Genomic DNA, 24662 nt, shown 5'->3' with positions numbered 1-24662 from the left:
AATCCTATGCAATTCTGGATGCTCCTGGTCAAAGGAATAATATCAGTTTAATTGATTTTCTGATTAAAGATACACATCCTCTATAGAAAACACTTATATGTATTTCTTGTAACACTTTATATTTTTCTCCTTTAATGCATATTTAACCCAGCAAATGCACAGAAATTGGGAACTAAAATTGGCACAAAATGCCATATTCACTGTGTTACCTATTTTACTTTTGAAAATAAATAAAACATGTAAAATGACCAGGGGCATTCAAATGGCTTACATACTACAGTATACAGAAGTATGACATTTATGCATTTACATTAAAACCAGAATTAAACTTGGTCAAATATTTAATAAAACACATACACACACTGCTGTATTTGTTTTTAATTCATACAGCCATACCTTTACCATACCTGAATGAAACATTACAAGTTACTGTATGCAGAAACAGCTTTAACTTGTAAGGTGAAGTCCAAAATGTTTGGGGACAAGACAAATGTACAAAAAGTGACCTGTACACATTTCTCCAAGATTCAAGAATTCAGGAGGCCAGCAACTGTGGCATGATTAACATTGACAGTGGTTGGTTCAAAACACTATTCAGGCAATGTGCATACAAAACCGTGGCTTGGTTTAGACATAATAAACATTGATTTAAGTGCGCACGATTACAACAATCACTTTTCCGAATGGGGCAAAAGGGCAAAGGGCTTGACATCATGACATTGTTTCATTCCACCGCAATTCACTATACACTGTCATTCCATTTGCATCAGCCAGTGACATCATCCAAGAGGGCCATCTAGAAACACTAGATTTGACACTTAAAAATTAAAGAGAACATGTAAAATGACAGGACTATGTTATGTTTGTCGGGCAGGGTATGCTACGAACACACAGCTTAAGGGGAAAATGGCACATGAACATATCAGTCTCTGAACCATTTCATGTTGCTTTGTCATATTTGGTTTTGGGTTGGTTGATGTTTTTCCTCTGGCGCTACGTTCAGTCATTTTTCCCCCCCTCAGCACTACATGAAGTGCATCTAGTGCAGAAAGAAAAAAGATTTGCTTAAGGGACTATTTCTGCTGTGTAATTTTTTATGATTATATGTTCACTGTTTTGCACACTCCTAAATAAATCAGGAAAAATCTCTGGATATTCTGCTAGTATTTAAGTAAAGTGTGTTAAGTTAAGTATAATATAATGATGGAATTTATTGGAATTAAATATGAATTAAATATATGCAATGAACATAATTACTGTCAAATTGAACAACCAAAAAATAAAAAACAAAACAACAAAGTGCATCTGCCTCAGTCGAAAGTGGAAAATCCATTTTTAGGAATGTGAGTGCAGTACCTGAGTTCCAGGGACAGGGGTGAAAGGGTTGGTGGTGCGAAGCACAGGCTGGTTATACATCACAGGCTGGGGTGCCATCAAGGGGACTGAACCCATCTGACCCATGGGAGGAGGAATCTAGTTGAAAATAATACAAGCTCTTGTAAATTACTTCAATCTAAATATGACATTTTAAATAATGAAACCTGAAGTTGTGTACAAAAGCATGAAATATATACAGAATCTTTCAGCCAAAAACTTAAGAGCTCAAGAGTTGCTGAATAGTTTGCAGTCATTACTCACTTTATGAATAATATAGGAAACTTGGTGTACCTGCCATGACTAGTACTCATATTCAAGACAACACATTACACTGTAATGTGCATAATATTTAAAGTTATGTTGGTGCAACAGGTAGCATTGCTGTAACACAGCTTCAGGGTCCTGGGCTTGTTGGTTCAAACCCCACCTCAAGTCCCTTGCTCTGAGGAGTTCGGTGTGTTCTTTTTGTGTCTTTGTGGCTATTCAAAAATGTCCATAATGTGAGTGTGTAATGCACTCTGAACCCTGAACAGAAAGAAGTGTTGACAGAAAAATTGGTCCTACCATCCCATATACAGGCACTTGAGGGGTTGTCATTGGAAATGCTACCGGAGCTGGTGCCTGAAAGGTAAAGAGAAGTTCTATGATAAAACTTTGATTTATATATTGGTGCAAAATTAAGATACTGTAGTTACGCTAAAATAATGTAAAAACTCTTTGGAGATCTATAAATTACAAAATGCTTACAAAGAAAAAAAAAGTCTTACATAGCCAGTATAAATCATTCCATTCTGTAGCAAACACATAAAAAGAAGAAGGTAAGAAGCAGAGCATTAGCAAGCATCAGAGTTTCTATTTGCCCCATGTCAAATACAGATTATAAGAGTTTTCTTTTATTCATTCAGCTCTGTCATTATAATCAGATTCAGATTTACATTCAGTTTTAAGCAGAGATTTTTTTTTACCATTTGTGGCACAGGGATGGGAGCAGGAGCCAGGTGTGTGTGTCCCCACGGTGCAGTGCCACTCATAGCTTTAGACTGCCAGTGAGAGCCCCCTGTGGTTTTTTTCTCCAGGTGAGTCCACTGAATCTCAGGCCTAATTAAAAAGCATGACATAAATAATATATCCAAATATGTGCTGATGGTGCTAAAAAAACAGCATTAGTGGATAAAATTAAGTTTATTGTTTTTATCTTCATGTCCTTTATTTACATGACTCTGCAAAGTTATTAGGCACCTAGGAATATTATAATTAAACAGGCTATTTAATTCAGCTTAAGGCTGCAACAGGGAGATGAACTCAGAAGTTTTAAGGCAGGAGTTCAGGGTGGCTTCAGAATGCGTGTAAAGCCAAACACCACATTTGATGGAAGAATATGAGGGAAAAAAATGGGTGGAGAAGGGGCTTAACTGTGTACTTATGACAAGCCTGACAGTCCCTCTCATCCTCAGCTTGTAGGACATGGCATGCATATTTTCTAAGAAGAATTTCAAATTTGAATTTGTCTGACAACAGGACACTTCTCTGCTTTGCCTCAGTGCAAGTCTACAGAGAAAGTCTACAATTGTGGGGGAAATGCTGTTCTCTACACTATGGTTTGTTTACATTCAGAAGCTCAGCATACCCGAAAGACAGGTTGTTCTTTTAACCATTTACTGATCCCGGGGCTTCATAAAGACATCATACCATTTTCCAGAATGCAAGTGCACTGGAGAGCTAGCAAATGGTGAGGAAGTAGTCTCAGAATTTTATTTTAGAATTTTTTTTTTCTTTAATTAAAATCATGAAAGTTGACTTTAAATGAGCTTAAGCCCAAAGAATTTGATTATGTTTCTTGATCCTGTTTAAATATGGTTTCTTCTTTGCATATAGAGTTTTAACATTGTGGATGCAGCAACGAATTCTTGTTATAGACAATGGTATTGTTTCTCTGGATGCTCTGAAAATTTTAATAATATTATGTACAGCAGACGAAGACCCCAGGTTCTTTACTATTTTAAGTTGAGAAAAATGATTCTTGAACTGTTGCACTATATGCCCATAGTCTTTGACAGAATGATGAACAAATCTTCATCTTTATTCTTTGGCAGTACTGGTTACTCATCACCATAGATAACTTGGAGGCATCTACAATAGCAATATTTTTACACTTGACATTCAGGTGAAAGATTCTTCTGTGTAATCTGATTTCATGTTGTTAAATGTAAAAGCGATACTTGTGGCAGGTCCTCTGGCAATGCTGCTCTACTCTGCGCAAGCAGTAGAGGTGGCAAGTTCAGGTCCAGAAAGTAAAATCATTTTCACAACATAATTTTACTTTTTTTTTTCTCTTTTTTATATATATGCAAATATTCACTCATTTTGAATTTGAGGCCTGCAACATGCTCCAAAATAGTTGGGACAGGGGCAACAAAAGACTGCTCAAAAAACACCTGTTTGGAACATTCCACAGGTGAACAGGTTAATTGGATACAGGTGAGAGTCATGATTGGGTATAAAGGGAGCATCTCTGAAGGGCTCAGTCATTCATAAGCAAACATGGGGTGAGGTTCACCACTTTGTGAACAACTGCATGAGCAAATTGTCCAACAGTTTAAGAGCAACATTTCTCAACATACATTTGCAAGGATTTTAGGGATTTCTTGATCTAGAATCCATAATATCATCAAAAGATTCAGAGAATCTGAAGAAATCTCTCCAAGTAAGTGGCAAGGCCGAAAATCAACATTGAATGCCCATGATCTTTGATCCCTCAGGCGGCACTGCATTAAAAACCGACATCATTCTGTAATGGATATTACTACATGGGTTACGGAACACTTCAGAAAACCATTGTCAGTGAACACAGTTCGTCATTCAATCTACAAGTGCAAGTTAAAAATCTACCATGCAAAGTGAAAGCCATATATCAACAACACCCAGAATCGCTGCTGGCTTCTCAGGGCCCGAGCTCATCAGAGATGGACTGATGCAAAGTGGAAAAGGGTCCTGTGGTCTGACGAGTCCACGTTTCAAATTGTTTTTGGAAATCATGGACGTCGTGTCCTATGGGCCAAAGAGGAAAAGGACTGTCCGGATTGTTATCAGAGCAAAGTTCAAAAGCCAACATCTCTGATGGTATGGGGGTGTGTTAGTGCCCATGGCATGGGTAACTTGCACATCTGTGAAGGTACCATTAATGTTGAAAGGTACATACAGGTTTTGGAGCAACAAATGCTGCCATCTAAGCAACATCTTTTTCAGGGACATCCCTGCTTATTTCAGCAAGACAATGCCAAGCCACATTCTGCACCTGTTACAACAGCGTGGCTTCATAGTAAAAGTGTCCAGACCTGTCTCCCATTGAAAATGTGTGGCGCATTATGAATTGCAAAATACGACAACGAAGACCCAGGACTGTTGAGCAACTGATCAACTTGAACATTAAATATATTATCTTTGTAGTGTATTCAATTGAATATAGGTTGAAAAGGATTTGCAAATCATCGTATTTTTTTTAATTTTATATTTTACACAGTGTCCCAACTTCATTGGAACTGGGGTTGTATGTACTGAAAGTTAAATAATCCTTACTTTTTGGAAGGGGGTCCTCCAAAGTGCAAATCTGTGCAGAAGAAAAAAAATTAGACTGCAAGTACATAAAACAGAACACAGAATAAATAAGGTTGTAAATAAAAACTTACTGCCCACTAGGTTGGCCAGAGATGAGTCCAAGTCATTAGTCAGTAACTTTCCTCCATTGTGAATTTGTGTACCCTGGCCATGAATCTGTGAAGAAAGGGTGGGCTTCAGCAGGGGCCCTAGAGGACAGACAACCTACAGAAAGAAGCAGAGAAATGGAGAGATTACACAAAGGGAAACAAAATGAGAGTAGTTACTTATGCCCCTCTTTCCATTTACAAGCTATTAGATTCACTCAATCACTTTTGACTCACCCAGAGAAAGCCCAGTCAGGCACAGCAATTGCACAAAAAAGAAAAAACAAAACAAAAAAACAGTCGAATAATTGAGTTATACCTTATGAAAGAACAATTGTTAAATAATTGTACAAAGTGAAAATAAATCTGTGACTTTAGTTTTTGTGTAAAACTGGTCTTAAATCTCACCTCCCCAGCCATTGTTATTGGCAGGCAGGGTGGTGGTCTGAACAGGAGTGTTGAGGCTGTGTTGAAGGTCAAAATGATCACTGGTGAAATTGTGCACACTGTTGAAGATAAAGGGTGTGAATAGATAATGATATTCTATTATTTGTCGTTTTGTTTCCAACTAAATATGAATCAAATGGTAAAACATTTCTGGCAATCAATATGCAAGCCTAAAAATAAACATTATACACTTTGTATTATTTCTACTAAAGGCAACGTCTACGATTGTGGAAAAATGCTGTTATTTGGTTTATTTAGGTTCAGAAGCTCTGTGTATTTTAATGCGGCATGGTATATTTTATGGGAATAAAAATGACTGATGTTTGCATGTGGCTGAATTTTAAGATGTCTGTAAGTGTTAATTCACTATTTGAATTATTAGATAAACTAATTTAAAGTTGTTTATTTTTGTAGCACCTATGGTCTGTGTTTACTTTTAATGCAGTTAGTGCTTTCCCAAATTTATAGTCAGTTCCGTCTACAGCAAGAAATAAGTCAATATGACCCACCTATGGAGTAGGGACAGAGAAATATCTTCATGTCAGTTCATGCTTTTCAAAGTTTGGAGGTATCTTTCCTGTCTAAAAAACTTCAAAATCCTTTTTTCTGCTGTGAGCTGACAGAGAAATCCTAGCATACCGGGTTGAGACACTTTGGGATTTTTATGCATTTACAGACACATTAGACTGTTTTCAGAGAGATAGCAAATGGTGAGTAAACATCCTCTGAATTTCATAAAAAGTGTTTTTTGACTAAAAATCGTGTACGTCGCCTTTAAGTTGTTATTTACTTTTTTTGGTCAATTATGAATAAATATACAAACAAATGTAACTGGAATAAATAAATAAATAATAAAACAATAAAATAAAGTTTTTTTATTCATAACTGTACCACAGGTATTAACTATACCCGTTTGTGATGGGTAGATCTGATGGAGTTGAGAGGAGCTCGGTGGCACCGCTGCTGGTGCAGGTACTGTTGGCACTGCCCACAGACTGCCCACTGGGAGACACTGTTGGGGTTTGCATGCCAATATCTTTGAGCTGTACTCCCTAGTGGTGAGGATAAAAAAACACTCATCATCAGGTCTTCCTGATGATCACATTCCAAAATGTCATTTTCTGGCAAAATATTCCCGACTGAAATTTCAAAACGAACTTGCTATGCTACTAGAAGTAACAATATTTGTGGGTTTTTTTGTTTTTTTTGCCCCTGGGGTTCCCCCTAGTGTAGTACATTTTTACCACGCTGTACTGAAATTAATTGGGAGGGTTGTAGTTTCCTATCCTCTTCCAAAAGTAAAATAGTGCAGTTTCTGTGGTGCTGAGCCCACAATGAGGTCATATTCTTCTCATTACCTGTCTGTGGAGCATCACAATGATTTGTGATGAAGCTGTAATTTTAGAGTAAATATATTACATAATGTTCCTTTAAATGGGGAATTTACAATTCAATTTACCATGTGAATGTGCATTATTCATGGCACAATCCAGATTCAACAGCAAAATGTATGTTTGCATTGGCATTTCTGTGTGCAATTGCTGTCAAAGTCCTTTTGACATTACGTTTCTTAATGTTAAAAACAAAACAATAATATATCATTTGCAATGGCATTTCCTTGCTTTTGCTGTCCTCGAGTGCCAAAATTAAAATATAGTTGAAACCCTATTTGTATTTGCTTTTCTACTGTCAAAGAGGAACTCATTTCAATCAAAAGCTTTTCGGTAGGTCATCAGGCAGGGCCATTTGTGTGGGGCGTAGTGATGAGAACAGACTAAACTTTGGCAGTACTGGTTACTCATCACCATAGATAACTTGGAGGCATCTACAACAGCAATATTTTCACACTTGGCATTCAGGTGAAGGGTGCCTCTGTGGTGTTTGATGTTTGCTAAATGTAAAAGCGATACTTGTGGCAGGTCCTCTGGCAATGCTGCTCTACTCTGCGCAAGAAGTAGAGGTGGCAAGTTCAGATCCAGAAAGTAAAATCATTTTCAGAATTTTGTTTCAACTTCCCTGACACCTATGTGGCTAGTTTCAGATGATTAGAGAAGCAAGGCAGTTTGGCAGAATGGTGAGATGATGGTGATGTCCCACTGTACAGCTTAAGTTTTTGGATGTCAATTGCTCTCCCCATGTCTGCTGCCCAGCTGCTGGGGGTTGTGCTGGTCAGTGCACACCTACTGCCAGTCCCAAGCTCGGAAAGAATGGGAGAGTTGTGTCAGGAAGGGCATCCATCAAAAAACCTGTGTCAAATGTGCAGCTGTGAGGACCCCTCACGAGAGCAGCCAAAAGTGGAACAACAAAAGAAAAACCAGACAGTTGGAATTAAATCATGCCTGTCACTTCATGCATGTTTGTAAACAAAATGTCACTTATGTCCATGCTTGTGACAGCCACAGTGTTAGCCACAAGGGTTACCATTATAGAAGTTTCCATAATTCCTATGCTCTCATACCAGTAATGCCAACATTGAGACTCATTTTATCACTAGGCTCCCAACTAAATTTCTGTTCTGATGTTGAACACAAAGCATTTGACTGACATGAGTGCCTTGCAGCTGAATATGCAGGCTGCAACCATATTTCCATTTTGATATAGCTAGCACAACTAGTTTGTTATTCCATTTTTAATGTCAGTATCTTTATGTTAAAACAATAAAAATATGTCTCATTAATGTCAGTAGGACTTACCCTGTACTTTGCCCACAGACGCACGTATCATAGTACAAAGAAATTGTAAAGCAAATTTGCATTGTTCTTTGAATTTGAATTATGTATTAAATAATGTGTGCTTACATGGGCAATGCAGTTGTAAATACACAATTTAGTTATTCATACATTTTTCTTCTGTAGCCACTTCATTCTTATCAGGGTCATGATGGGTCTGCCTCCTACCCAGAATCATTGTGATCAGAATAACGGCTTCAGTTTGCTGGGGAGTATTAATCTGTGCAATGGAAAAAGTTATGTGGCCTGATATGATATGAAGTCAGCTGAGCACCTGAATAGAATAAAGAAATGACCGGGTTATTCCTTTAATAGATTTTCCTTCCCGGAGAGCATGACCATGTTCTTGGATTCATTGTGATTTTGGGAGCATAAGGAATAGGTCAGCACAGAGTCCTAACATTAATCCCATTAAAAATGTTTGGTATGTGCTACAGAAGGCCTGGCAAAAAATGAATGCAACCCTGGACAGAAATAAACGTTGCTGCATGGTGGTAAAAACAATGCCATGGCAATAATGCCATAATCAAAGCTGAAAGCCAGCCAACAAAATAGTAGAATGTGCAACCAGGTACTGTATTATTTAGTCTAATTTTATCTAATCAAAGAGATTTAAAGGATGTTTAATAGCCTCTGCTTTTTGAAAAGCTTCATATTTTTTTCACCTTTGTAGGCTGTAACCTGTCACCCTCTGCATCCTGAGCCTGCTGTTTCTCATCCCTGCAGATAAAAGAGTAAAAAGAGTATGAGTGACTGAAAGCACAGATTTAGATATTAATCCACAAATCCAAGGACAGGTTGCAAGTTTCAAACTTAGATTCACTCCTACAAACATCTGTACCTACACTTACGGAATGTCTGTAATATGATCAGTCCACGGGACTGTCAGGTATTTGTTAAGCATTCTCATTTTTTATTCTAAAGGAAGTAATGTAAAGTTACTAGTATAATGAGTAGGGATTCACAAACACACTTTCTCTTCTGTTGCTAATTCTGATACCTGTGCGTGGGGTAATGGTTGATATATTCTTTTTTCTCTTTCAATTTAACATTTAGAAACCTAAGTATGTACAAATAAATGCTATGTGTTTTGTTTCAATCAACATTACTGGAAATAATTAGTGGGTAATTTCTTTAAAATGCAACATTAAAACATTCTATAGCAAGATAATTTAATTACATTAAAGTAATTCAATAATGGTGTCCATTCTTGCTGGACTGAGATTTCCAAGGGATTTGCTGAATCTTTTCACAATATTGTGTATGGTAAATGACAAAATGAAGAATTTTGTCTTGTTTTTATTACATTTTACAAAATGTCACAGCTTTTCTAGAAACAGCATGCAATTAATGAAATCCTTTTAGCACCAGTACAGAATCAGTATATTGGATCACTGTGGTGTATTGTTATTAATAAGAATGTGCTGTCCTATGACAAAGTAATTTTTGAGCAGTTGTTTTGTAACAACTTATATAAGCACTGTCTAGTCCAATGAGGACAGATTTAATGTAAAGTACCTGTTGACAGAGGAGAGCTCTTTAATTTTCTTGCCCTCCAGAGAGGCCAGATGTTGTTCAAGAGCTTGTAAGAGACTGCTTGGTGCCTGATGGTGTGGTAGTTGAAGAAAAAGAAATATTTTAGGCACATCAAAATATATGAGGACAGAAAGCACATTAAAAAACATACACACACACACACACACACACAATATCACAAACACACACACACACTCATTCAAACACAAAATCAGACTTGAAAACACCTAATATTTCACTCACAACACATATAATGTGTGCAGAGGCACACAAAAAGAAAGACTCTGTCACACACACACACTTTCCCTCATACACACACATTTAACATAGACATAGTCACAAAAGGAAGATCTGTATTACTGAGACAACCTAATAGTGTTTATGAGCCTCTGAAATCAAAGGAAGACAAAGCAAAAAAAAAAAAGGATTCAGATTGGAGACGCTTATACATGCAAAAAATGTGTTATTTTCCATGCAAGCTTTCTGACAATTCATACAAGGCTTGTGGAGCAAACTGAGGTCAAGGACCTCTCAAAGGGAGGGCTCAGACTATGAGATACAAGTACTGGACTGACCTACAAGAGGAACCTTTTCTGACCATGCAGAGAATTTCATAATGCACAGATAAAAGAAGCCACAGAAGAAACCAGTTAACCTTTGGATTCCAACTGGATTTAAATTTTTGTACTTGCACTAAAGAACTTAGCAAGCCTACTTTTTATATTGTTTTATATGTGTTTTTGAATTGTTCAGTAAACATACATTTTTCAATAGGTAAGGAAGTAAACACATGAAAACATTTGGAAGCCAAAGGAGGTTATATAAAAAGGCAAATGCTGGATGAGAGCATGGCTTGTGCATTAAGCAAACCATACAGCATTTTCCCCACAGACCATAACCAATAACTGAGTAGACTGACAAGAAACTTTCATTCTTCAAGGGGATGTGTTCTGTTCTTACACAACATTTGCCTTTCAATCATAAGATGTGTCCATATTGCATGCCAATTTGACGGAAGGTATCCATGAATAACAAAAGAACAGATTTCTCAGACACATAATTCTGGAAAACAATACAATTTAAGAAGAAACTCACTGAGAAATCTGAAACACATGTGACAGAACTAGAGATCATTCAAAAAAGATAATAAAAAAATAGCGAGAAGGAAAGGGTTCCATGGCTGTAGGAGTGTACAAAAGGCCATGAGATTATTTGTCTCACAACTGAACAACGTTAATTCAACCTGAGAGGATCGTTTTACAAAATGATTGTAATTTTGGAAAGAAGCAATATAGTAGGGATGAAGTACCACTTCTGATAAGGACATTACAAAGGCCTTCTGAATACTGCTTCAGCTTACGTAAACAAGGCACTCCTTCTATTTAAAAATGTTTTTTGACATGGTAAGGTACCACTGTGTAGTATGCCAGCCCAACACCTTTAGGAGTCCCTGTCTGATGTAAATGAAAATGTATCAAATGCCTAATGGTGGCAAACTGAAGGGGGAGATGTATTGCCCAGCACCCTTCTGGCAGTTGGCATGGAACATAAGTGGAAGCCAAGTCCAGCATAAGTTGAAGGCATATATTTGGATTGGATGCTGACAATAAAGTTCAGTTGGTGCCAGGCAGACTTTTGTCCCCTGCTCCAGTTTTAAGGCATTCTTCCAATTGTGCACATTCACTGCTCTTCCTTAGGCTAGTCAAGCACAAAACCCTACAAGTGCAGAGATATATAGCAATGGTGAGTGCCTACAACTTGATAACTTTCTTCATCAGGTAAGTACCATACCAACAACATGATACCAGTCACAAGAAGCTTGGTAAAATTCAGCACGGTTGGCACAAACACCATTTAGCTATATACCATTCAGCATCAGAATTAGAAGCAATAAGATTTCTCATGGGTAAACCAGTAAGAAATGGTGGCTTGAAGAGCAAGCACTAAATATTAATGAGTCAGTACCGCAAACCTCAAATAGCCTTAAAGGGCTTTCATTATTAATACACATGGTAATATTTAAGGCAAAAGCTTTAAATTAAAGCTTCTCTGAGGTCCAAATAGAGCAGCTTGAGTACCCATTTACCTCGGATGAAAACAGAAAATGCAAAACAGCACATCAGATTCCCAGGGAGAGCGCGGGTATGGAGTAAGTTTCTGGAGGCCCCTATCCTAAAAGTCTGACAGATGAAGGGTAAATCATAGAGGAATGGGGGCTGGGGATGGACGTCTATGGGGTGAGGTGGTGATGAGAGTTTAGGGTGAAGCCACATGGGAGAAATTGAGATGAAATGTGCCACTAACCTGTGAGAGATCTGGGATGTCAACCTGATCAATTCCAACTTGCTGTGACACAAAAAAGGAAAGGAGGGAGGAAAACGAAAAACAAAATGTGAAACCAAAAAGGCAAAAAAAAAATAAAAATAAAATAAAAACAGAACAAAGGTATGTGGAGGAAGGAGAAAGAAGAATAAAGAAAAAAGAGCCATTACTCCATGCAGTGTGTCTATGTGTGAGAGCGTTAAAGAAAATATGGTAAACTGGATGTACATAGAGACAGACATCAAGGTAGTGGAAGCTGGTTTTATGAATGATAAAACATTGAAATGTCACTTTAGGTCATGTGAACGGAGATGGAATACTCATATGACTAGGTGAGAAACATCCAAAAGAAACACACAACTAATGTTGACTTTGAAAAAAGGACAAGAAAAAAATGGCATACACACATTGTTATACAAATAAAGAAATGCGCTCTTAAAGTCAACTTTAGTCTGTTTTTGGATAGCACTGCACCCTATTCCTGAAGAGACAAATTACTCAGCCAAAAAAAAAGACAAAAATGAAAAGGAAACTAGAATCTAGAAATCAAGAGAGATGTGCTTAGCATTTTTCCAAATATACCTTGGTACACAGCAAAATAATATGCAATAAAAAGAAAAAAGGGAGGCTAATTTCCACCCATCAAAGTGTGGCACAGTTGTCAAGAATAGTGTTACCCTTGTCTACAGGTGCTTAAAAGTGTCACAAAGTGGGTCTTTATACATGCACCTTTTAGATAGAGTCTTCACTGTCATGTCATGAATAAATATTCAGCAAATGTATCTGCCAGGATTGACAACTGTGCCCTGTATTTGGATTGCAAAACATAAAAGTCGATGCACTTATTTATTTATTTTAATTTACATCAAAAACTGAAACAGTTGGTCTTCATCTGAATAAGTAAGCACTGTTCTTATTGTCGCTGAGAGGGATAGATAGATTGAGAGACGTCTTGCTAAAGCATGCAGTGCAGGCACCAGAACAGGCAGCAAGAGGGGGAACCTTTGATAAAAACTGAACTGAAAGGCAAGAAGGACAGTCATCAAAAAAGGGCTGGCATGAAAGAGCCCAACCAACCCATACATTGAGTAAATTCAAAAATATTTTACCTCTGCCACTTTGAGAAACTCTGACAGCTTGGTCATCCTGGTAAGAAACCTCTTGTATATTTCCAGGGCCTCTTTACACTGGTGTTTCTTCATATCAAAATATTTCTCTTTGAAGTGAAAAAGAGGGTTTAGTATAAGAGTTCTTAATTTATTATTTCACAAACAAGACCATTAACACAAGACTGTGCAAATGTACAGCAACTAAAACTATATTACAAAAAAAATAAATAAATATATATTTTTAAAAATAGTAATGTGCTGTTTTACCTAGAAGGTTAATGACACCTTCATTGTAAGCAGCAAAGATACGAATAGAGTCCTTGAAGAGCAGCATGAAGGCACCATTAATCACACCATTGGTCAGTTCATTAGAGCTGGCCTACAGGGAAATCCACAGTAATACACATAATTACACATTTAAAGTGTTTTCCATAGAGTTAATACATTTGAAGAGACTGTCCTTATCTGCTATTTGCAATCTTATGACCAACTGCAAATGTTTTACAGGACTGCTGCATGGTTTTATTATTTTTAAATGTTCCACAAGTTGTTGTCGTATCAGTGTGTTTGACATCATTATCAGTTTGACTGCCATCTATCAATTCATCAATACTCACTTTCTGACCATAGGATTGCTGTTGGCTTTGTTACCTGAACTATTTTGAATGAATATTGTCTGTTTATAATTTTTCTGCATATTCTTCAAATTCAATATGTGAAATGCTGAAAAGTCAATCATTTCATGATCTTAAAGGTTTATCTGAATTTATTTAATCTATCAGAAGACATTTTAGGAATCAGTGACAACCCTGACAAAAGATGATAGTATTCTAGTTTAGGGTGTAAACGGAACTCAAGAAACGGAACTCTAGATATAATTTTATGCAGTCAGGGCAACTTCATTTAATTTTATATGAAATAAGAAGCAAGAAATCAGTATCATATAAGGTATTTTTTCACATGTTTCTGAGAGATTTTATTCTAAGCATAACTTGCATTCTATAAGAAAGAGATTCAATTGTTTTTCACATTAAGTATTACTATGTTTAGATTCAGCACACTATCTAAAATCCTGCAGAATGATTTGCTAATTTACTGCTTCCACCAGCAGGTACAGATCCATAATGGTACGATCCATGCAGGGAGCCACAAGATCCTTTCTCACTTTATCTATGTACAGGACAGGAGATGTTATAACTATCCCAACATTCAAAAAACATGCCCCATAGTTATCTATAACTAACTGTCCCTGCCAAATTCACCATAGTTTAACAACAAGCAATGCTAATCGAATATATTATTGCATGATTATCTTTTCACATCATCAAGCTCAAAATGCAGTTTTTCAGTTTAAAATATCTGCATATGTCTGGTTTGCACCTTGTGTACAAGCACCTCGTTCCCCTACTGCAAAGCTCTTTTTTGTGCTGCCTAGTGAGCCTTTATCATGCTTAAAACAGCGGTTTAAAAGCTACAAGACAAGAAATAGTTGGTTGTGAAATTACTAAATAATCACCACATTTTACTAATCATTCAACTTCACTTCTTTTATCAAACATACATATTTGACTACTTATGTACTCGTGTATGAAACATTTTAAGCACCTTTAGTATATGCTCCCATGTGCTCCAGAAATATAACAAAGACTGATTATGTCATCAGAGTTGCATAATGAAGATAGCACCTCTGATATATATTTTGGTTATATTGGATATATTGTCTGTTTTCTTTATTTCTGTAAATATACCTCAAAATCCAGAAGGGCATCCAGCTGATTCTGAATGATTGGGAGAGTTTTCATCAGCTTCTCTGTGCTCATGGTGCGCATCACTCCATCAATCCTACAGAGAAGTTAGAGCTTAGAAGAAGTTGAAAATGAAAGGTGGGTTTGTATTTCCATACTCACATCCAAGCAGGTTCTCTCATTATTTTCATAACCTTCATCTTTGCACTTGTGTCAGAATCAACCAACTCACCCTCTCTTCATCTTGGTGAAGTCGACCGCTACCAGCCTGTAGGACATTGCCCGTTCATTAAGGTATCTGCTATACCGTCTGATGTAGGTTGACATGTCATAACCTAAAATAATCAAGATTTAGAAGTAACTACATTGGATGAAAATTCCTTCAAGAGCCATATTTGTAGTGTGGAATTATTCTTAATTCTTACACACCTTGTAATGCACCTTTATCAATGAAATTATTCAAATTAAAGAGTGTGCTTCTGGATGCAAGGTACTGGATGAACCTCTGTTTAAAAGGAATAAAATAAAAACATTATTTTCCCATTTTAATGTGTTTAATGGTTTGATTAAATCAAATTAAATATTAGATTTGTAAAATATCATTTAAACATTATTGATGATTGTATTTTTCCTTAAAATGTATTTTTATTCAAACACGTCAATATGTTTAAATAAATTGACCTTGAAAGCATTACTGTACATTTCTTAATATTAGCGGAAAAAAAAACAAAAAAAAAAAAACAAATTCAGTGCAGTCTACCAATTAAGGTGACAGCTTACCTCGTTACCGTACATCATGAGATGGTGAGTGGTGATAAGGGTCTTGAACACCACAACCCAGCTTTGATTGGCCGTCCTCTCAATCAATGTGTCAGCCAAATGAGGTATACTCACACTCAGCTCATTGGTGCAGTGCATCAGATCTGGGCATTGCACAGAAAAGAGGATATGGATAAAAGAACTTTATAGATAACAAAACACTTGCATATTTCAGAAGGTGCGTAACATATTCATCTGTACTGCTATGAATGGCACTACAAATGTATATGATTGGCAAGCTATTTCTTTGAATCTCTAAGGCATACTTTTGCTGCATACTTGTTTACAGACAGCTTATCTGATTACGTGGTCCATTAATCAACTATATTCAGACATTGAAAACTAATTTCAATTCATAAAACTCAGTCCCAAGTCATTTCCTCATAAGACCCTTTTAGATGTTTAATCAGTCAATAGTTTTTTAGAATTTAATTCTTTTTTCTGCTATTTAGTTAATACTGGATACATATTATAAAGTTCTGTTCCTTCATAGTGTGGGAGAATGATAACATTCTGGGATTATTTATTCACAGTGCAGCCAGGTAAGGTACGGTAACTTTTGAGACCATTATAATTGCAGAGGGATAAGAAGGGCTCAACAATCTATTGTCCTGTAGCAAATTGAAGTTCCAGTGGCATAATATAATTTCCCCAATATAAGAGGCTTCAGAATCAGCAGATTTACTTCATAAACATACAGTACAAGTGGAATTAGGATTGAACCACGACTGAACCTTACACTTGTTTTTGAATTTGGCCTACAAAATTACTGCCTTAGGTTTATTTAAGATTGGGCCAAAAAATAAATAAATAAATAAATAAATAAATAAAAAGTCAGTCTTACAACAATGTTCTCTTTGAGCACTCATGTGATACTTGAAGGTGACTGGAAGGAGATTAGTCACTGAACTAGAGCCTATTTGTGACGGTGTAGTAAACAGCTAATGTGCAGTATGGAGGAACTATTACATCAAAATGCAATTAGGCACACAGTAAACCACTGTGTATATAAATTTTACAATCCAAATAGCTTCTGCGTTGACATACTGGTGACTATTATTGGCTGTGAGTACACAAAAAAGCAATGACTGTTACAACCAAACATTAGTGTTTCACAAGCATTGGTTCATCACTTTTGTACATGAGCTTAACCTCTAATCAGCATACAGCACGAGTCCACAGCATTCATTCTCCTTTTACACAAAAAATATATAAGGGAACAAAGAAACAGCTGACAGGGTGAGAGACCTATACTGTATGTATTTGCGTGGGTATCACTGTGCTTTTTAAGCATGCTTTAACATCGCCCCTTGCCCTTGATGCTGCATGTCATTCTCTATTGATAAAGAAGCTTCAGATTCTGGTGATTCTGAAAATGGTAGAATAAATGGAACACAATGTACCAATGTCAATGCATTTGTCACAATGTATGTTATAGTCCTGCTCATTGAGATACAGGCCCTACAATGAACTGTGTCTGCATATTGGTGTCCGTGTGACATTAGGACGTTTTCGTTATGTTTGAATTGCACTGAGAAATGCTGTTACAGACACTACAGGCTTCGATCTGACCTTCAGTATGTAATGAATGATAATCGCTGCCCGCTGATGATCTGTGTGAGACGTGAATGGGGCTGTAAGCATAGACAGGATAAAAAACACACGAAGACACACACGGATCGCTGCGCGAAAAACCCCACCGAGAACCCAGTAACAATGCGCTAATGCTCCAGCATCGGCTTGCCATGACGGAGGGCCGTCTACTTAACGTACAGTCGAGGTGCTTCTTCTTGGGGGCGCTGACTTCGTGCGTCGTGGCCTTGCACACCGCTTTGCTGATGGCCGACCCGGTCATACTGTGCTGAGCTGCGGCGATCCGGTCCGTGATGGACTGTCCAGACATAGCTAGCGTAATGCTTAATTTACAAAAATCGACAGAAAAAAGCACCCGATGCAGGGTTGAAGGGATGGATGAAAGGAGGGAGGACGGGAGGGAGGGGGATAAAACCCGCTCACGTCGCTTTTCTGTGTGAAAAACCCGAGCAGAGACGAGGCACTGACATTCAGAAATTACCGGGCTACCGGTGACGACACGACCAAGGGCGAACGACTGCGTTAACACCGCTGTCAATAAGGTTACCTTTACCTTTGGTGTAGTGCCCTAAAGCGGACCTTCCCTGACTAAAGCTACGCTGGGCTCTAGTACATCACTACGGACACAGCTGCTGCTACCCTCCCGTCGCCGGTTAACCATGTAACTGCTGCTCACTAGGAATATTCGAATACCAACACAACATAAAAACATTAAAATAGTCCCTAAGGAACATGTATGTTTGATAATTTTTAAAACTCGCAAAAATAGCAGCAAAAATAACGGTCTAATTTACATTCCCCCCCTGACACTGTGAACTGAGGTTATCGGCTACTACTCAGCATCGTCTTCACATTCCTTCAGCTCTCACCCTCGGAGCCAAATCACAAGCAAAAAAAAAAACACAAGCCTTATGTGTTTATCCGAAATGTCGGCTTTCACAGTGACACTGGTCCTCCTAACCGTGCCGAATTCAACATCTCGTCGCTGACATTTTCCCTTATTTCGTCCACACAGGAATTTCTCCTTTTCTGCCTCTCCGTAAAGGAGCCGGACGCTGAGCGCAAAATGGCAGTTATGGAAATCAGGTGACTCGAGGAGGCCACTGATTGGTCTGTGTTCTAGTATTAAGGGGCGTGGCTTCACACGGTCCAGATCCCTATGCATCATATTTATTAGAAACTGAAGATGGCCGTTTTTAAATGTTTTAAATTATTTATCATATCGTTTGAAGTCTCCTCCATACGCACATGATGAATAAATTAGGAATACAATGGAAGGAGATCCGTCACTGAGTTACATGACTCACTATTTGCACGTGATAATAAATAGAGTACAGGCTTACATCATGAGGCAATTGTGTGATTGTTTATAGCTATGCTATAGTACTAAAAAATCAGCTGTTCAGAATATTGCATGTTCTATGAGTAACCCACCAGCCCAGATAGTATTTGTAACTGTGAAACAGGGTTATCCATGTGGTGGAACATGTAAAAATATGTATCCTGTGATCATGGAATTTAAAAAGAAATCATGTCCACATGCTGTGAATGATTCATCCACAGAGAACATAAAGCACTGGAACTAAGCAGCTGTGTGGCCATTAGAATACCACTGGTTTTTGTTTAAGTCTGGAGATGAATCCAGACTGATCCTATTCCTGTGTGATGGGTACCTGTGGGTAAGAAGGGAAGCACATGAAACTATGCATCCAGTTGTATATGTTGCATATATATGTTGCCAGCTGTGTAAGCCTCTGTAGTGTTATAATCTGGGGTTGCTTCTGTTGGTTAGTTATTTGTTTAACAGTATTATGTGGGAATAATATTAATTACTATGTTATACAATCAATGGAGTTTTGCCAAGATTCATCTGACTTCATCTGAAGGAGTGGTTCTGCAAGCATGAGGAATCATTTTTACACAAGAATTGGCCAGCAAAGGATCCTGACCTCAACCCCACTGAAAATATTTGAAATGGGCTGGAGAATAATTTATAGTGTGGTTTAACTGTGTATTCGTTTGTACAATCTTAGGCAAAAACTAATGCACATCTAGATGTAAAAAATAGGTTTGACTTTGCAGAAAATTGCATGAAGAATGAATGCACAATGTAGTCAAAAAACAAACAACAAAATAGTAGAAGGCGTGAAATTTATTTTACCCAGGTAGTGTATATATTAGATTATATACAAGTATTTGTATAAGGGCATATGTTAGTGTTATTTCATTGTTAAAGTTTGTAACACAATTTTATTCACATTTATTTTTAAATGGCTGTCAACTTGTGGACGTTGGGGAATTGTTAGTTCCCCAAACATCTTGCCACAGGATCTCCAAAAGTCTAGAGCCTGCCATGGGTCAGAAACTCTCTCTCTCTCTCTCTCTCAGACACACAGACACACACACACACACACACACACACACACACACACACACACACATATATCAGTTTTTAGAGCAATTTGAGCATCTACCCTGCACACTGTCTTTCAAGTTGTTGTTGTAGCCAGGCAAGGTCACTGTGTCAGGATCAGAGTCGCTTACAGTTGTTTCCTCGTGGGCCAATATGTGCTGCACCAGGCATTTAGCTGCCGCTTCAATATTTGTGTTCTCCTATAATAGACAATATAACCAGACAAGAATACACTTTAAATTGAATGCTTACAAAACAACCTTCACATCAGCATATAATACAGCTTTAGTGCCTATTGTGACCAAAGTTCTTTTATTAATTGATTTTCAGGCAATTATTTAACAGCTACACTAATGTTTGAGAACACCTCCCTGAACTCTAATTCTGGAATTAAGGGTATCAGTTAAGGGTATCAAAAGGGAGTTGGTCACCCTTTAGCAGCAGTAAAAATTTGTTCCTGGAAGAATACTGACTAGATGGTTGAATATGTTTCTGTGAGCATTTTGCAGTCAGGAGTACACTATTGAAGTCAGGTATTGATGTCAGGTGAATAGTTTAATATTTTGGGATCACAAGCACCACTCCAGCTCATCCGAAATGTATGAAACGGTTCTTCATCATGCCAGAGAACATAATTCTACTGCTCCACTGACCTTCAAATTATGTGTGACATTAAACATTTTTTGCTGACCTCAATATCACCTGTTGTGTTAACTGGTGTGTTCGTTTACATGAGAATGATCATCACAGGTATTTTATTTGCTGTGTTCTGTTCTCTGATTTCCTCTGGTCTCTGTGCTCTAGAACTGTTTTGTCAATTCGTTTAAAAACGGGTTAATCTGCTTATGATTTTTTTGTTTGGGACATTTAAACATTTGTTATATTCCAATTCCAATGTCTAAATATTAGAGGTACATATGCTTTTTGAAAATTCCGCTGCTCTTTTAAAAGGTGTAAGTGTATTATTATGCTCTTACATTATATGATATCTGTGCCATAAAATGGTCTTAAATGACAGTAATATCATTTATTCATTCATTCATTATCAGTAACCGCTTATCCAGTTCAGGGTCGCGGTGGGACCAGAGCCTACCTGGAATCATTGGGCGCAAGGCAGGAATACACCCTGGAGGGGGCGCCAGTCCTTCACAGGGTAACACAGACACACACACACATTCACTCACACCTACAGACACTTTTGAGTCGCCAATCCACCTACCAACGTGCTGCTGCACCACCATGCCGCCCTGACAGTAATATAATGTATTGCAGTTAAGTTTAGGACAATACATCAATCACAACAATTTGTGACAGCTGTATTTATGCTAGTAGTATTTAACACTCAATCACATTTTATATGAATGGCAATTCCTGCACTGTATACATATTATTGTCCTTCATTTTTGGGTCCCTTGTTATAAAAGTTGATGTGCATATGGAATAACAATAACATTTGAATACACTTGAAGTTTCTGACATTTCTCACAAATTCATATATTATTAAACTTTATCTTCAGCTGGGCAAATGCAAGCTGCTTTATAACCAAAAAGTGGTGCTATTTTACCATACTTGAGGTATGATCATTTGAAATGCTCCATTATAGAGAAAACAGTCAGAATTGTTCACATTGTTGGTAACCAGACGCATTTTAAAATATTCAGACTTCACACAGTAAGGTGTTAATGTTTATCTGATTAGCTACTTTATGGTCTTTCCATGCCACTTTCATGTAGTTCCCATCTCACACACTGTTGTGTGTTTCATTAGCAAAGGACTGTGAGCTGAATGCATGCCCATCTGAGTCCTCATATGGGGTCACATTTTGTCCATGTGTGTGAAGCTTAACCCCCTCTCTTTCTCTCTTACACACACACACACACACACACACACACACACACACACATACACACCAAACACAAACCCCCGAAAAATCCAAACAAAAACACCAAACAGTGACTTAGACCATTCCTTTGAAGATAAATTCTTTATCCAATAGTGGATAGGGGTATTTAACAAGAAGACACAATAGAATTCCTTCAGCCAGTTCAATACAGGTCAGCTGACTGGCCAGCACAAATTTTCTCACTCTGACTTAAACTTCTTAACTAAGGTTTTGATTATTCTATATATATATATATATGTTTTGCTCTGCACTCTTTTAGCCCATTTTGACTGTGTCCTTTTAATCAGGACCCACACAGGACCACCACAGGGCATATATTATTTGGGTGGTGGATTTAGTTCCAGCACAGCCGTGACACTGATATGGCAGTGCTGTGTTAGATTTTGTTGTGCTGTTAAAATTGAATTTGCTACAGTAGTACTGCTGGAGTTTTTATACAATGTGTCCATTTACTGTCCATTTACCTTATTGGTCCACCTTATATATTTAAGGTCAAGGACACTAGTGTTGCTACACAGTTTGTTTTATTATTCCTGTCTTTATTCTGTGGCTGTATCGTCAAAGAATAGTGGGCTGAATATTTTTCTGATCCACACATACCAGTACTACACACACTATCACCTCACCAATACCGTATCTGTGTCACTGCAGTGCTGGAAATCATCCACTCGAATAATACCTTCTCAGTTGGAGTCCTTTGGAAGTCATGACAATTGAAGAACTAAGTGAGACTAACAATGTATGCAGAGGAACAAATGGGCTACAGTCTGTAATTGTAGAAATACATTGTGCACACATATAATTGTAGCTAGTTAAATGAACTATGCATATGTATCAGTTCTGTAACATTTCAAAACCTGTTTAAGGAAGTTTATCAGCTTTGGTTTTCTGCTGCATACTAACCTTTGCTGATGTTTCAAACCAGCCTGCAAATCCATTTTCTTTGCAAAATGTGTCCAGTTTGGGAATTTGGGAACACACACCGTCCCGTAACTGGTCAGACTTATTGGCAAGCAGAACTGCTGGGACTGGTTTGCCATTGCTGAGGGTGACCTTTGAATCCAGGTCATCTTTCCATTTCAGCACTGCATCAAATGTGGAGGCTCTGGTCACATCAAACACTATAAGTGCTCCCACAGCTTCTCTGTAGTAAACACGCGTCATATTCCCATAACGTTCCTGCCCTGGACACATCAGGGAACAAAAAGGAGCATAACAATTGTATAGTATAGTGTTTACTATACTGATTAATATTCTTTAGGAATAATATTATGATAATGTTGAGAGAGAGCGAGAGAGAGAGAGAGAGAGAGAGAGAGAGAGAGAGAGAGAGAGAGATACTGGCACTACCCCAACTCTCATGTGACTCTTACATGAGAACAAAAGTAGACTGAACATAGAGACATGACTTCTTCAACATTCCTCAAGAAACACCTAAACTTAGCAATGAATCAAGCAATAGGTTAAAAACATTTTATCCATCTACCCTCTTAAGGAATAGCTGACACATGACTAAACATTCATTTATTCATGCATACATTCATTTCCATTACCTATTCATCCTGGTCCAGGAGCCCATGGGTCTGAAACCACTCGGGTATAAGGCAGGAACTCACCCTGGCCAGTTAATTGTAGGGCTTTGGGTGGATACAGTATACAGTTACATGCAAAAGTTTGAATACCCCAGTTACTTTTAATGTTCTTGTTTGTTTGATTGCAACAGGATAGGGAAAAAACACAAAAATGGCATTTCCCTGTAAATGTTTGCGCAAAATTTCTATTGTCTTGCTGAGTTAAACCTGATGTAACAGGGTTTAACAAGATACATATAATGGTTATATTAACTTTTTTAAAGTCATTATAAACACTGCACAGTGTAATGCACAGTGTAAAACAAGAAGTCAGCCATGTGTTCAGCCTTTTCTTGGGCCCTGTTTCAGGAGAAATAAAGGTGGGATAGAAATAACATACCAGCAATGTCCCACAACTGCAGGCGGATGACTGTGTGACTGTCCCAGTTCAAAACCTTCAGGGCAAAATCCACTCCTATAGTGGCGCGGTAATGTTGTGAGAAGATCTGATGAACATAGCGCTTAATTATGGACGTTTTCCCAACGCCTAGGTCCCCAATCACAAGGACTTTGAACAAATGTTCTTGCTGCATGATTTTATGTCTAGAGGTCTAAGAGACGTTACATAGAGTATATCCAGATTCAACTATTTTTCCCAGGACACTTCTCATAAAGCTGAATATTCCGCCAACGACTTCATCACTGAGACGTTTCCAGCAATTTTCGCAGTTACACACCTAATAGCGTCCTTAAGTCTTTAAGTACGGTGTACCTTAGGAACAGTTAAAAACTCCTCAAAAATAACTGCTCACCACTACTTTCGTTCAGACAAAATAAAAACCGAGAAATCTTTACTTGACAGGGAGCTTTAAAAGGGAAAACACAGGATCCCTCACTTCTGTCTCGCGCGCACAAATCACCGAAAAGTTATTTCCCACCCGTTTTCAGAAGAAATCCGATTCCTGCGCTGTGATTGGGCGAAAACATACGTTTCCTGCCCTGTGATTTGTTAGAAAATTGTATATACACGCATTCCGCATATCATCAGTGATTCTTGACACGTGGGGTGGGACCTAACGGATACGCGAGAGAAACTGAGGCCACTGAGGGCGGAGCGTTTTACAACCGTCCCGTGTTCCACAGCGTCCCGTGCTACATTCTGAATACACCGCTGGGGTCTGTGTGAAAACGCAGTCTGAGTGTGGAAAAACGTCGGATATTGGCACAGAAAGTATTCATGCAGTGATTCCATAGGTGATCTTTTGCTGTATTTTCTTCAAGAAGTTAAAGTACGATTTCTACAGGATTGTTAGGGGAATCCTCTAAGAGTCTTCAGTCCCATACAAACACTGCAGCCTGCTACTGAAGGGGTCCCCACAGACGATTCCAATTCAAA

The 24662-nt window shown here is 37.9% G+C and overlaps 2 protein-coding genes across 4 annotated transcripts; both read right to left on the bottom strand.

Annotated features, from left to right (window-relative positions):
- Nucleotides 1-368: 368 nt before the first annotated feature.
- On the bottom strand, nucleotides 369-18449 carry LOC136668343 (phosphatidylinositol-binding clathrin assembly protein-like). Of its 3 annotated transcripts, none has more exons than XM_066645817.1 (19): nucleotides 18287-18449; nucleotides 15747-15889; nucleotides 15396-15471; nucleotides 15199-15301; nucleotides 14970-15063; nucleotides 13489-13600; nucleotides 13222-13328; nucleotides 12095-12136; nucleotides 9773-9858; nucleotides 8920-8974; nucleotides 6435-6577; nucleotides 5487-5584; nucleotides 5064-5180; nucleotides 4954-4984; nucleotides 2343-2475; nucleotides 2145-2168; nucleotides 1942-1998; nucleotides 1357-1473; nucleotides 369-1039 (listed from the first exon to the last, which is right to left on the bottom strand). In XM_066645817.1, exons 2-19 carry the CDS (start codon nucleotides 15882-15884, stop codon nucleotides 1025-1027), a joined length of 1548 nt encoding a protein of 515 aa, XP_066501914.1. In that variant the 5' UTR covers nucleotides 15885-15889; nucleotides 18287-18449; the 3' UTR covers nucleotides 369-1024. The 3 variants fall into 3 exon arrangements, with proteins under 3 accessions (XP_066501914.1, XP_066501912.1, XP_066501913.1); XM_066645815.1 differs by having other exon boundaries at nucleotides 370-1039; nucleotides 17559-18449; XM_066645816.1 differs by lacking the exon at nucleotides 12095-12136 and having other exon boundaries at nucleotides 370-1039; nucleotides 17559-18449.
- A 1141-nt stretch (nucleotides 18450-19590) lies between these two features.
- Nucleotides 19591-24173, bottom strand: rab38c (RAB38c, member of RAS oncogene family). The gene is made up of 3 exons (XM_066645913.1): nucleotides 23667-24173; nucleotides 22599-22879; nucleotides 19591-19991 (listed from the first exon to the last, which is right to left on the bottom strand). The coding sequence occupies exons 1-3, from the start codon at nucleotides 23857-23859 to the stop codon at nucleotides 19824-19826; spliced, it is 642 nt and encodes a 213-aa protein (XP_066502010.1). The 5' UTR covers nucleotides 23860-24173; the 3' UTR covers nucleotides 19591-19823.
- Between the last annotated feature and the right edge of the window lie 489 nt (nucleotides 24174-24662).

This window comes from Hoplias malabaricus, chromosome 15 (genome assembly GCF_029633855.1).
Source record: "Hoplias malabaricus isolate fHopMal1 chromosome 15, fHopMal1.hap1, whole genome shotgun sequence".
Taxonomy (NCBI): Eukaryota; Metazoa; Chordata; class Actinopteri; order Characiformes; family Erythrinidae; genus Hoplias; species Hoplias malabaricus.
Note: the sequence above shows the minus strand (reverse complement) of the source record. Positions and strands in the feature narration are given on the sequence as shown.